Source organism: Symphalangus syndactylus, chromosome 8 (genome assembly GCF_028878055.3).
Source record: "Symphalangus syndactylus isolate Jambi chromosome 8, NHGRI_mSymSyn1-v2.1_pri, whole genome shotgun sequence".
NCBI lineage: Eukaryota > Metazoa > Chordata > Mammalia > Primates > Hylobatidae > Symphalangus > Symphalangus syndactylus.
Window position 1 is genome coordinate 123,676,183 of NC_072430.2, and position 13,678 is coordinate 123,689,860.

Here is a 13,678-nt window from a genome sequence, read left to right on the forward strand (position 1 = left end):
TAGAATCACTGCAAAGCTCCTCGTTTCTGCGGAGGTCCTGCCAGAAGGGCAGACGTACAGTCAATTTTTTCAATCAACTGAATGTGCTCATCCAATCCTCCCCTTTATCACCATCTCCATCTGCCCCAAGTTTATTCCATTTCAGAGTTTTCTTGTGCTGCCCCTTCAGATGACAAAGGGTTAGGCCATACCTCCTCCAGGCTCATGCAATCTCCATTTTTAAAAGCCCTTGTGCCAAATTGTGTTTTGAGGCTCTGGAAAGCCTCAGGAGATGCCTTCATTAGTCCACATTCCCTCTTTGCCCTTTGTCCTGGTTACTATCACTGTGTAAGGAGTCACTCCAAAACGTCAAGGTTCCAAACAGCCATTTTATTTTGTGGTTTTGTGAGTCAGGAATTCAGAAGCAGCTTGGCCATGTAGTTCTAGCTTGGGGTCTCTCATGTGGTTGCATTCAGAGGTTGGCCAGGGCTGCAGCCATCTGAAGGCCCATCTGGGCTGAATGTCCAATATGGCACACTCCCATGGCTGACAATTGGCTCTGGCTGTTAGCTGGGATGTCACCTGGACCATGGACTGGAACACCTCTCTATAGGTTAGGTGCACACACTCTCCAGCATGGCAGTCTTAGTGTAGAACCAGGCAGAAGCTGCATGGCCTTTCTGACCTAGCCTCAGACCAGATTTGAGGTAGACCCGGTATCTCTACAGGAGAAGTGTCAAGGAATTTGTGGACATATTTTGACTGTCTCCCCGCCCCGCCCCCACCCAACCCTATCCTGGATCTCCTCACAGCACCTAGAACATTATTCCTCAGGACTCCCTTCTCTAACAGGGTTCTGGTTACTCCCAGGCTCATCAGCCCTTTAGGCTGAGGTGAGGAGTATGTCCCTCCCATCCCCTTGGTTTGCTGCTGCAGGAGACCCGGGTTCTGGTCTGCTAATGTTTGATTTTAGGAAAATGACTTCACCTCTCTGGGCCTCTGTTTCTTCAACTGCAAAGTAGGAATTAGGAACAACCTCATGTCACACACTGTTAGGATGAGAAAAGATCATGTAAATACCACACGTAGCGCACCTAATCCATAGTAGGTGCATAGTGATTATGGAAGAAATGGCTGTGGGCAAGGCATTTTCCCTCTTGGGGCCTTGCTTTATTTATCTCTGAAATGGGGGTAAAAATTTCCCTATTCTGCTTCCCCATACGGACGAGAGAGCTCTTAAATAGGCTGCAGGGAAGGCCAGCCCAGAGGTCAAACTCTGGCCCAGCTGGGCAGAAGGCCCAGCTGGGGTAGATGGGATGTGCATGCGTGCCAGGCGGCAGGTGTGACTCAGGCCAGTGAGGCACTCAGGGCGGGGCTATATCTACCCAACTGAGCCTTATCAGATCCGGGCTCGCCACCACTTGGCCCCGTAAAACAAAGAGGCTTTGAGAACCAGGCTGAGGTGTGGGAGGTGGGGCCGAGCCTCAGAAGGCACAACCACCCAGGGGCCAGAGGGCACAGGCTGGGGAGCTGCCACCACCTACCCTGCCAAGGAGGTTTGCCCTGAAGGGGCGCCCCTCCAGGAGGGAAGCTGGGTCTGTGTTCTCCAGAGAAGGCCTCCATTGCTGGAGCCCAGCCCTCTTTGGGGCACTACCTGCTGGGGCATTTCCCTCCAGGCCCTCAACTCCACTCCTGCCATGGGATACAGCATTTCCCTCCCCTACCTCCCATTTTGAAGTCTCCCCTCCTCAAACTTCTAGCCCCAACTACACTGGCTTCCAGTCCCTGGGCATGCCCTGATCTTCCCCTCTGTACATCTGCTCCTGGTGATCCACCCACCTGCCCTTGCCCAAGTCACTCATAACCCTGAAGACCCAGACCAACACCAACCCCAGGAAGTCTCTGAGCATTGCGCATCCTGCCCCCAGTCCTGTCTAATTGCTCTGCATTTCCTCTGGTGTCACACTGTATGGAGCTTCTCTCTGAATCTTCATCCCTGGCAGAATCTGCTGAGCCTGGCAGAATCTGCTGAGCCTGGCAGAAGCCCACGCCCACCAGGACCAGAATTGATGGTTGTAAAAGTTGTACACTGCGCAAGGGCTCTAGGCTGAGGGAGCAGGGGCACTGAAATCCAGACATGCTCTGAAAGCCCCAGCATAAACCCTGCACTAGAGTCTTCTAAATGGACTTCCTGCTTCTGGCACCAGACCAGGAGGGCTGCCTTTTCTAGTTGAGTATCCCTGAGGGGGCACTTCTTACTAAATATTTCAATGGAGGGCTCCTATTTCCAGTTCCCACACAGGTGGCATAGGTGCTAGCAGCAGGCTCTGCTGCCTAAAGGACGTGTGCATTGGGTTCAGCCCTATCCAACACAGGACTACTCACTGTCAGAAGCCATTTCACCCTGAGACCTGTGTCTCTTAGGGAAGATGGCTGAGTGCAGGCCTGCAGGGCTTCCAAAGAGCCATGCCAGTGGTGAGTGGGGCTTTCCAAACAAAAGAGAGGAGGCTGTAAGGCCAGCTTGAGGAAGGGTACTTATGGAGAGGCCCCAGCACAGCCAGATAGGGGAACCAGGGTGCAGTGAGCTTCTATAGAAGGTAACTGGCCCAGGCAGCTCAGAAACCTCATAGCCAGGAAGTTTCCCCATTGTGACTCCTGGACCCCAACACTCCAGGTCCTCCCAGGGACCTGTGGACTTAGGCATAGGTCTTGCATTTTGCCTGGACTGGGATATCAGAGGCTACTCTGAATTTCTTTCCCATGCATTTCCAAGATAGAGCAGAGAGGCAGCCAGACAGAACAGGTGCCTTGAGGGTCCTTTGAACCCAAGTAGACCCTTGGATGACAGGGAGAGAGTATATCTATACAGGAAAGCCCTGGACATCACCCTTACAGGTGCAGCCACTAAGGCCAAAGAAAACCAAGTATGCTGGTGGTGGGGGATCTGGATTTCCTACTTAAAACCCCTGAAGTTGACTTGGGCCCTTTTCTCATCCCCCTGGCTCATCCAACCCTGGCTTCCATCCTGGCCATTCTATTGCCTAAGTATCTACAATCCACCACCTTCCTTATGACCCTAAAGCCACTTCTCTAGTCTAGGACACCAACTCCCCAGTAGTGCTTCCATGATTGTCCTCTCTGGTCTGCCCTCCATACTGTAGCCAGATGAGCTTTTGGAAGCAACCTAGTCATGAGCTTCCCTTGTTTGAGGGCCCCGGGGATTGAGTCCTATTGCGTGCAACACAGGCTCTGTGTCATCTGCCTCCTGCCTACCTCTCCACTTTGGCTTTTGCTAAGCCCACGTGACCCACATAGCTTTACCATGCTGGCCTAATGGTGGTTCCTCTAAGCCCTCAAGCCTGCGAACCTTTGACTTAACTATGTCCTTAGCCTGGATCTCCTCCACATGCCTGACAGGCAAACTCCTTCTTGCCCCATGTTGTAGCATCCTCACCTTCAGGAAGTCTTCCTAGTCACCAGCCACTCCATGGTGCTTCAGTAGCCACTGTGAGGATGTCAGCCACAGCAGTTAGTGCACCATGTGGATATGCCTGTCTCCCACACTTCTCCCTCCCAACTTAGGAGTTCACTGAGGGCAGGCACTGCCTCTTTCCCTCAACTCGGGCACAGTGCCTGACATGGAGTGGCATCCATTAACATTGACTATGATATTGGCTGGCCACGGTGGCTCACATCTGTAATCTCAGTGCTTTGGGAGGCTGAGATGGACAGATCATTTGAGGCTAGGAATTTGAGACCAGCCTGGCCAACATGGCAAAACCCCATCTCTACTAAAAATACAAAAAATTAACTGGGTTTGGTATGGCGCATGCCTGTAATCCCAGCTACTCGGGAGGTTGAGGCAGGAGAATTGCTTGAACCTAAGGCAGAGGCTGCAGTGAGCCGAGATCATGCCACTGCACTCCAGCCTGGGTGACAGAATGAGACCCTGTCTCAAAAAATAAATAAAATAAAATAAAATAAGCATTGACGATGAGCGAACATCACAGTTGTGGATGCAGCAGCCTTGGGGGCTAAGGTTGGGCCCAAGTGGAGAAGCAGGCATTGGATCTGCACTGCCTGGGTCTGGGCAGTGCAAATGACCCTCCTCTGGGTCTCAGCACTGTACAGAGGATGGGAGAGATTTGGGCCACCACACTGCAGACATGAAAGATGATCTCCAGGCTGTCTCCTTGTTTCTTCATATCTGGGCCCAGAATTCCAGGAAAAGCTGTAGAGTCCCACTCCCACCCCAGATTTTTTCTTTTGAGGGCCTGAATTCGTACAAAGTTCTTTGCTGAATCTTTGCAATCTTTGTCTGAAGAATGAATTTGTTCCCTGAGGAGGCCCATCTAGAACAGAAAGGTCTAAGGACACCAAGTGGCTCTGTGTCTACTGGACCACATGTGCCCAACCCCAGTAGGAGAGGCACCCCCTGATTCCTTCCCCCATGAGCTGGAGAGTCATCTACTGCATGCATCCACACTCACCAACAACTTGTCATTGCAATCTGATCTCCCAAGTAGAATGTCTACAGGGAGAGAATGTGTGAATGAATGGACAAGAGCATCTTGACCTTGGCCTCATATTTCTCACTGTGAATGAGTTCGTGAACATTTTGGTCCCTGTGAGCCTGCTCAGTAAGAGTCTGCCACAGAGGGATGGGTCCACTCTAGATGTGTTGACAAAGCAGATTTCCAGACCTCAAATGCTGAGTGTGACCTTTCAGAGAGAACCTGAGTTCCCCAGGGGAAAAGCTTGGGGGTAAAAACAATGGACCCAAGAGCCAGTCTGGAAGGATTCAAATTCTGCTTCTGTCACTTGCTGTGTAATCTTGGGCAAGTTTCTTAACCTCCCTGTGCCTCTGTGTTCTCTTCTGGAAAGCGGTAATATTAAATAAAGTGCACACCACATAGGGTCATTATGAGCATTAAGTGGGCTACTGAGGGTAAAGATCTAGAATAATGCCTAGCAATGGTTAGTCATCATTAAATGATAGCAGTTATCAGTACAGCCAGTGGGGCCCTATTTCTCCAGATAACACAGACCCCAGAATAATGGTTTTCTCTGGCATTTTCTTCAGTGGATGTGAGGAGAGGGTAAACTAAGAGTCTGAACAGTCATCCCCACCACTTTCAACACAGTCATCTGTGTAAGAGGACAGAGCCTGGGCAGTGGCACACTTCAACAACTGGCTCCCCAAGGTGGGGGGAAACCCTAATTGGTAGTCTCTGCCAGTTTCCAGTGTTCTATGGCCACTGTGCCTATTTCAACTGACTCACAAAACTCCTGAACATTTTGTACCACTGGACCTAGAATCTCAGCTTATTTGTAGTGAGTATAGAAAAACTTGCCTTGGGATGGAGAGATGGAGGGAAAGTAAAGAAGGGGGTCATGCTGTCTTGGCAGTAAACCAGGCCTCCTCTGGACTAAGAAGCAGTTCTTGAGTATGGCCCATGGACCATCTGCCATGTTTGGGGTGTTTGCAAAACTAAGCTCCCGGGCTTTGCACTGGATCTATTAAAGTGGAATCCTGGGCCAGGCGCGGTGGCTCATGCCTGTAATCCCAGCACTTTGGGAGGCTGAGGTGGGTGGATCACGAGGACAGGAGATCGAGACCATCCTGGCTAACACGGTGAAACCCCATCTCTAGTAAAAATACAAATAAAAATTAGCCAGGCGTGGTGGCGGGTGCCTGTAGTCCCACCTACTCAGGAGGCTGAGGCAGGAGAATGGCGTGAACCCAGGAGGCAGAGCTTGCAGTGAGCCAAGATTGCGCCACTGCACTCCAGCCTGGGCAATAGAGTGAGACTCTGTCTCAAAAAAAAAAAAAAAAAAAAAGTGGAATCCTGGAAGTGGGGCCAGGAATCATCTTTAAACAAGCTTCCCAGGTGATCCTGACATTTGAGAACTGCTAGATTAGGGATCTCTGACCTGTCCGAGAAGTCAGAATAGCCCACAAGACAAACGTGAATTTTACAGAATCTTTTCACACTGTGGTCCATTACCAACAGGGAAGAGTCAGAAGCCCAGGCCCTGAGAGCGCAAGCACATGGTTACAGATGGTGACCATGGACTAGTCACCTCTGTTCTCTCTCGGGTCCATCCTTGTTTGGGGTAAACAGTGAGGTCACTGTGGGAAGGCCCTGCCTGGTGCAGAGCACAGCTCTCTGTAGGGGCTTTGTGCAGCTACTGGGTGGGAATGGACCTGCAGTGAGGGTGGGAGGCCTGGAATTTTTGTCCTTGGAGGAAGGTGAGCCAGGCCTTTCCGAGGAGGGGAGAAAACCCTGGACACACCCTTCCAGGGCTCCAAACTATCTGTGAGCATCCTGAACTCTGCGGCTCTAACAACTTAAATAATTTTTATTACAAAAGGAAGAAAAGACCAAAACATCCCCAAAATTCTCCCATGGGCTTCCCCCTCCGCGCCAATAAATAAGGTATGGGAGACTGACCAGCGGAGGGGGTGGGGATCATGGCTCAGCAGAAGGAGGAGCTTAGCCGGGGGGGTGGCAAACACATCCAACCCACCTCCCCCAGTCCCCAGCACTACAGTCACATTGGCCAGAACACAGAACTCTGCCCACAGACAGCAACAGTCTCTGGATGTGTCTTGAGGAGTGTGGCCGGGGAGGAATGTCATACCTCAGAATGGCCGGGATGGCTGCCCCACCCCTGCGGCCTTCCCAGTTCGGGACAGCATTGGGTCCAGGCAGCTCCATGCTGGCTCCCAGGGAATTTAGCAGCATCAACTGAGGTGCAAGCCCACCCAAAGGGGCCTTAGACAGATGGAATGTGCCCTCCCCAATGGGGGAGGCAGAGTATGAAAACTCATAGTGAGAGCAGGCTGAGTTGGGAGTCGCCATGCCAGCCTCAAGGTCTCTAGGATAGAGGGGTCAACAACCACCCCCTCGCCAGCTCAGCTTGCAGCTCTATGACTACACCAAGACGGGGGTGGGGGACACTGGTGTTGCCCAGTCAAGTCTCAATGGTGTATCTTCATGGCAGAGGAGATGGCAGGAGCCAGTGCCCCCCAGCTCAGGTCCCTTCCAGGGCCAGCTCCCTCCTGGCTGAGAGGCTTCTGTACCCAGTACAGCAGTTCCAGGAGGGCAGCGGTGGAATCCTTTCAGCTCCCTGCCCCGGACATGCCCAGTGGGTGGAAGCTGCCCTCTTCTAGCAGGAGACACCCCAGGCGGTAGAGCAGCTGGGGGTACCAATGCACACCCTCCCCCGGGGTCCAGCTGCCCCACGCCAAGCTGTGAAAGAGTCTCAGGGGCCAGAAGGCCAACTGAGCCAGGTGGTGGTCAGCCACGGCCGCGAAGCAAGATGCCACCACATCCTCCACCACCAGTGTCCCGTGCCTTGTGAGCGGGGCGTAGGCCCCGAGAGCCACGTGTGTAGAGACAGCTGCTACGCGGGCAGGCTGCAGGCCTGGCACCCCAGCCACCAGCACGTACTGGCCAGGCTGCACGTGGCTGGCAAATGTGGCCCGGAAGCGGGCTGCCGGCTCTGTGTGATTGTCAGCCGTAAAGAGCAGGTGAGCGGGTGTGAGTGCCAGGCGGCGTGGGGGGTCCTGAGTCTCGATGACCTGGAAGGCTCTCAGCCTGTGGGGCTCGCGGTCCAGGAAAATGAGCACATCGCTGAAGGTGGGGCTCCCGTCCTCGCCCATGGCCAGCACACGGTCTCCCGGCCTCACGGCTGACAAGGCCACACGCGCCCCACTCTCCAGGCGTACCTGAGCTCCGGCAGGGAAGCAGCCACCCGTCTTGGCTGCGGCCGAGTGCTCTGTGGAAGAAAGGGACATGAAGGTGTTACTGCTGTGCAGCTCTGCCTCCCGGTCACAACGACCCTCCCTTGGCCACCCCAGCCAATCAGAGCTCCTCTTGCTCCCAGAGAGCCTCCGTCACCATATCCTGGCTCCTGCCCCCCGCTTCCTATGCAGGCTTGAACCCACACTTCACTGCCCCCATCCCCTTACTCCAGTGTGATCTTCTGTGACCCCCCTCCCCAGCCTAATACTTTGGCAATGAGAGGAGCATAGTGGGGCTCCAAGACCCAGTGGATGAGAAGGAAAGGGCTGCCTCTTGGAGGGGTGAGGTTGCTTAGCTCCTCCGAGGCCTAGATGTTCTGTTATTTCTCACCCCTTGCTCAGACACTTCCCAAAAATTGCCCTCTCAGGCTGACTCCCCAGGTTCTGTAACAGAGCTGGACTTTTGAATGTAGGGATGTGAGAGGAGCCCACCCAGTGGGGCGAAGGCAGACTCCTGGGCAGCCTCGGAGTGAATGTTTGGGTCAGGAGCAGGCCAGGGGTGAGGACACAGTCACCATCTTCAGTTCATGTGCTGAGTCCCTGTGCAGGGACAGAACACTGCAGCATCAGCAGGTGAGCTGGAGAACAGTGTTTGGGGGTCAGCAGTAATGAATGGAAGTGGCTGTCGTGGGCCAATGTTTGCAGTGAAGGGTGGATGGGGCTTGCAGTAGACACAGTTGGCAGAGGAAGTATTGAGTGGAAGGTTCAGGGTGTGGTTGTGGGTCAGGATAGGGTCAGGAATATCAAAATGCGGGCCTGGGCTCAGTGTGCGGGTCTATGGGAGTGCAACTACTACATGCTGCCAGTGTGAAAGGCTGAGCCGGCAGCCAGGTGGGGCTTGGCTGGGAGTCACACAGGAACCATTTGGAGCCTCCATGGCTGGGTTCAGTGTAGGTGACAGGGTGCTGACAAGACTCGAGGGAGGGGTGAGGCCCCAGTGCCTGCCAATTCTGATCAACAATACGGCCAATCTGGGAAAATCCACTTTATTGAGTCCACTTTGTTTAGTCTGGCTCTCCTGGCTGGCTTTGCCCCGAAATGTCCAGCTTCAGGGCACGGGGGGGAGGAGGTTGGGGACGCCTGCGCCCCAGGGAGGGCTGACCTGCAGCTGGGTGGTAGGTTCTGAGCCTCTGGGCTCCTGGTCAGGCATGCAGGTATCTGGGCATACCCCGGCCCCTGGCCCCACCACCCGCCTTGTTCTGTGCCAGGTGGGGTGGGGAGGCCTTGTCTGGCAGCCTGGCTTCCTCCATCTGTCCAGCTTGCTCTGTCTTGCACCTCCTGTGGCAGGCTCTGGACTGTGGGCCACCAGGTCAGGACCCAGCAGCCCTGGGATAGGGCCCTATCTCCCTAGGCTCCTACCATGACACTACTAGGCATGGGATGAGCAGGCAGTCACGGTCACGAGCGGTCTTGGAGAGCGCCACCGATGTCCTCTTCCCCAGGATCCCTGCCTCCATCCCCGGGCGGGCCTCTTCACCTTCTCGGCACTAGGCCTCCTGCCCACGCCCTGCGGCCCCGGCCCCGGGCCCAGCCCCCCGGCGGCGGCTCACCGGACTTGACGGAGCAATGCACGTGGGCCTTTGACTCGTAATACACCCAGTCAAAGCCGGCCTCCACTGCCAAACGCGCCAGCAGTCCATACTTATTGCGGTCGCGGTCTGATGTGGTGATGTCCACCGCGCGGCCCTCATAATGCAAGGACTCCTCTGAGTGGTGGCCGTCCTCGTCCCAGCCCTCGGTCACCCGCAGCTTCACACCGGGCCACTGGTTCATCACCGAGATAGCCAGCGAGTTCAGGCGGTCCTTGCAGCGCTGGGAGAGGAATGTGCGCGAAATCAGCGAGAGCGAAATCAGCCGGAGGAGCCCAGGTGCAGGTGTAGGCGCAGCCTCGCCCAGAACTCTCCCGCCACACTCACGGGAGCTGGAAGCCCGGGAGGGTGCTGTCCCTCTCCCTTAGGAACAGAGGGCCCTGAAGTGCTCCCTCCCTAGCATATAGCCGCCCCCGGGGATCTGGACCACACGGCGGTATCACAAATCTGGAGGAGGCATGGAGGCAAGCGCCCTGGCGGCGCCTTCTCTGGTAGGTGGAGGTCCCCTCCCTCCTGTGCTGTCTTCAGCTCCGGTATCCATCCCGCCACAGACAGGACTACACCTTTCAGCGCCCGGTCCCTCTGTGCCTCCAAGGCAGGAGGGCCAGCCAGCGGCCGGGAGGGAGGAGTGGCCGCGGAGCCGACTGCCTGCGGCGGGCCTGCGAGGCGTGCAAGGCCCGAGGTGCCCAGTAGGTGTCACCGCAGCCTCAGGGCTGAGGCCTGGGGACGACTGGCTCTGGAGGCGCGGCAGGTGCAGAGCGTCTCCGTAGCTTCAGCGGGTGTGTTGGAGGGGAATCGCCGGCCCGCCTGGATCCCTCGAGCACCACCGAGGATTCCTGCCGGGATCCTCTTATAATCCCAAACCGGCCCACACCCCCGCCAGAGATGACAGGGCCAGGGAACCAGAAACCAGCGGACTAGAGCCAGGGCCGCCCAATGGGGGGCCACATGCAGCGTCTTCCTCTGCAAGGCGCATAAGAGGCTGACAATCCCAGACCTCCAGGACCTCTGCACCGGTGCCCCGCCCCTATACTGTAGGAAGGAACTCCATAAACCAAGCTTCTGATCTCAGGGAGCCAGCTCCACCATCCTCCTCACGTGGAGTTGGGGTAGAGCCGCGCCCTGGGGAAAGGACCGAAGCCGTCATCCTTCGTTGCTGCCTCCTGGTGTGCCTGGGTCCTGAGAGCCCAAGAGACTGTGCAGCTGACTCTGAGAAGAAGAAGCTGGGGCCGGGGCCTTGGCTTGAGGGGAAAGGCCCTTCCACCAGTCCTCGACTCTGAGATTCGAGGCGCCAACAAGTGCGGGCAGCCCAAGTCTCAACCTACCCCCACCCTGCAGATCCCGGGCCTCACAGACCCTTGGACTCAGCCTCCCAGGAGCCAATAGCAGCTACAACCCAGGGCCTCGAAGGTCCTCGCTGGTGCACAGCCTGGCTGGGGGTGCTTACTGCCCAGAGAGGGAGCTCCGCTTGCTCCTTCGTAGACCCTGCCGTCAGGCTTCTAGCCCCCCACCTATGCCCGCCTGCAGCCCTGCTTCCCCGCCTCTCTCCCTCACTGCCACCGCCCCCTCTCGGGTCCAGATCCCGGGCGTGCGCTGTCAATGATTGCCCAGCCCGTGGCCCGGATCCTTATCTGCATTCCTCGGCGCCCGGCCCGGCCCGGCCACCAGCCAACCTTCGGCCCCGACACTGGCCGGCCAGCCCCGGCGCCAGGGTGCATGCTGAGGGCCCTGAGTCTAGCTGCTCTTCCCAATGGATCTAGAAAGCCAGGGGCCTGCTTTCAGGGGGAAGCCTCGGGAGAACCCGAAGGAAGGGGGTGAAGGTCTCTCCCCTCGCGGACCTGCCTGCTGGGAAGGAATTTGCGCCTCTAAGCTTGGGTGGAGCGCGGGTCCTGCTCCCAGCATGCAGAGACTAGCGTCAGCCCTGGTCCCTGCCTCCCTCGGCATCTCAGCCCCTCTCTTCCACTCCTTCCCGTCCCCACCACCAAGCCCAGGAATCCCCTAAGCTCAGTCCCAGAGCCCGAAGGCCCCAATAACCCACCCTTCCACCGCAGTAGCACTCCTCAGCTCTCCGGACAGACACGTGGGCTCGCTGGGCGGGTTCCCTTTCCCACCTCCGCCTCCCTGTTCAACTCTTCCTCGCTGTTCTTAACCCCAGACCCAGCCGGGACGCTGCTCCTGGAAGGGGCAGCCCATAGAACCAAGAGCGCACAGGGAGGGAAGGCCGTGGTGCCCCTACGCACCCAGAGATTCTTTGCCTCAGGGGTGCCGAAAGGTTTCAAAATGAAAGGGGCACAGCTGTGCAGAAGGTTAGGCCGGGAGGGACTGCGTGGGTCCTGGAGGCGCAGGAGGCAGCCGGGTAGAGGTACCTCCGGGTGCAGCGTCTGGCTGAGCTGCCAGTATTTTGGGGCAGAGGAGCCGCCGCCAACCTGCTGGGCTGTGGGGCTTGGCAGCGGGGAGCTCTTCTAGCAGTCTCCGCCGGGCTTGGGGATGCCGACACTCCTGCCTGGACCCCTGGCCAGCCCATCTTGGGCAGGAGGCAGCGGGGCTTGGCGAGAGGGGTAGGTGCCAGGGAGCGTGCCAGCCAGTCGAGAAAAGGTGCCAGGGGGTGGGTAGGGCCGGGCAGGTGGCGGTGCTTCGGTGGCGGCGCGCTGGTAGGGCGGATCGCGCTCACCTGGGTCATGAGGCGGTCGGCGCCTGTGTTCTCCTCGTCCTTGAAGATGATGTCTGGATTGTAATTGGGGGTGAGCTCCTTGAAGCGCTCGGAGCTGCGAGCGATCTTGCCTTCATAGCGTCCGCTGGCGCCCAGGGTCTTCTCGGGCACGTTGGGGCTGAACTGCTTGTAGGCAAGCGGCACGAGTTTGCGCGGCGGTCGCCGGCGGCTGCCCACCACCCGGCCCGGCCCGCAGCCCCATGCCGCCGGCACCACCAGCAGCAGCAACAGGAGCAGGCAGAAGTGCAGTCGGGGCCGGAGCCGGGCGGGAGACATGGCCTGGAAGCCCGGGGGAGCGGCGGGCGAGGTCTCCTGGTGGGCTGATGGGCAGGCGCGTCGACGGGAGCGCTGCGGGGGCTCAGGCGTCCATGTGGCTCCGGGGGGCTCCAGGCGGGGGCGCCATGGGCGGCGCGGTGCGGCCAGGGCCGGCGGGACTCAAGTGCGGGGCGGGGGCCCGGGGCCCGAGCTGGTGGCGGCGCGCTGTCCCCCTCGGCGCCTCGACTCTGAGCTGCCGGGCTCGCCGGCCGCCAATAAATAGGCCGGCCCGTTTGTTTTGGCAACGCGGCGGCGGCGGGGGGCGGCGGGCGGCGGGGCTGCGGGCCGCCGGGCTGGGCTGGGCTGGCCGGGCCGGCGGGCTGCAGGGCCCCGCGGTTAGCACCCCGGCCCGGCGGTCAGGCGGCTCGGGCGGAGCGGGAGCTGCTGCCGTCTGCGGCGCAGCCCGGGGCCGAGTGAGAGGGGAAATGGAAGAGATCCGGGCTCGGGCCCCGCGCAGACCGCACCCTACCCATGTCCCTGCCTCCTGTGCGCTCGACAGCGAACCTGCAGCAAGGGCAGCACAGCCTCCTCCCCCTCGGGCGGGCGGCCCCGGCACTAGCCAGCCCTCGTCCCGCTCGCGCCTCCGCCGCGCGTCCGCCCGCCCGCTGCCCTCTGCGCCCCCTGCGCTGCCCGAGTTTGCCCTCCCCGCCTGGACGCGCCCCACCCCGCCCTGGCCTCGCCTACCGGCTCTTCGCGGCTCTGGGGTGCCCCGCCAGGCGCAAACCTCCCGGACAGGAGCTGCCACCCCCACGGAGACCGCAACCCACGGCGCGGCCGGACGCGAGGGGCGGGGGGCAGTGGCCGGACCGCACAGCCGCCTACGGTGTCCCCTGCGGGGAAGCAAACCCAAAAGGCAGGAGGCCGCTCATAACCTGGTGCCCCACCCTGGCCCAGGCGACGCGCCCTTTCAGCTTGGTGGAGCTGGGTTCTGTATCAACCTGGGGATGGGGAGTCTAGCCTTTAGAAGAGTCAAATAGGGGGTTTTAAGTTGGAAACACTGTTGAAAGTGACAATATGAAGTTGCAAACGGATAGGTCAATATGCAGAGAAGGGTAGCTAAAACGGTGACGTCAACAGAATACCGAGGAACTCCGACTGACCATGTTAAAGAGGAGCAGCAAAGGTCTCAGTAACGGGGGCTTGGTATGAATGCCAAAATGATGCAAAGCCACCGGAACTGCTAAATAATTACTTGGTTCTATATTACACATTTAAAAGAGCAGAGAATATGTAGAAACAACTAGGAACGTGAACATGTGTTATGTGTTTTTAAAT

The 13,678-nt window shown here is 58.0% G+C and overlaps 1 protein-coding gene across 1 annotated transcript; it reads right to left on the bottom strand.

The window, feature by feature from the left end:
- Positions 1 to 6,322: 6,322 nt before the first annotated feature.
- Positions 6,323 to 12,818, bottom strand: IHH (Indian hedgehog signaling molecule). The gene is made up of 3 exons (XM_055287859.1): positions 12,050 to 12,818; positions 9,340 to 9,601; positions 6,323 to 7,764 (listed from the first exon to the last, which is right to left on the bottom strand). Exons 1-3 carry the CDS (start codon positions 12,362 to 12,364, stop codon positions 7,106 to 7,108), a joined length of 1,236 nt encoding a protein of 411 aa, XP_055143834.1. The 5' UTR covers positions 12,365 to 12,818; the 3' UTR covers positions 6,323 to 7,105.
- Between the last annotated feature and the right edge of the window lie 860 nt (positions 12,819 to 13,678).

Excerpts from the sequence above, each read along its gene's own strand:
- IHH (XM_055287859.1), bottom strand. The coding sequence starts at position 12,364 with ATGTCTCCCGCCCGGCTCCGGCCCCGACTGCACTTCTGCCTGCTCCTG. Across the intron at positions 9,602-12,049 it reads CCGACCGCCTCATGACCCAG|CGCTGCAAGGACCGCCTGAA; the intron begins GTGAGCGCGATC and ends TTCCTCTCCCAG. Across the intron at positions 7,765-9,339 it reads GCATTGCTCCGTCAAGTCCG|AGCACTCGGCCGCAGCCAAG; the intron begins GTGAGCCGCCGC and ends TTTCTTCCACAG.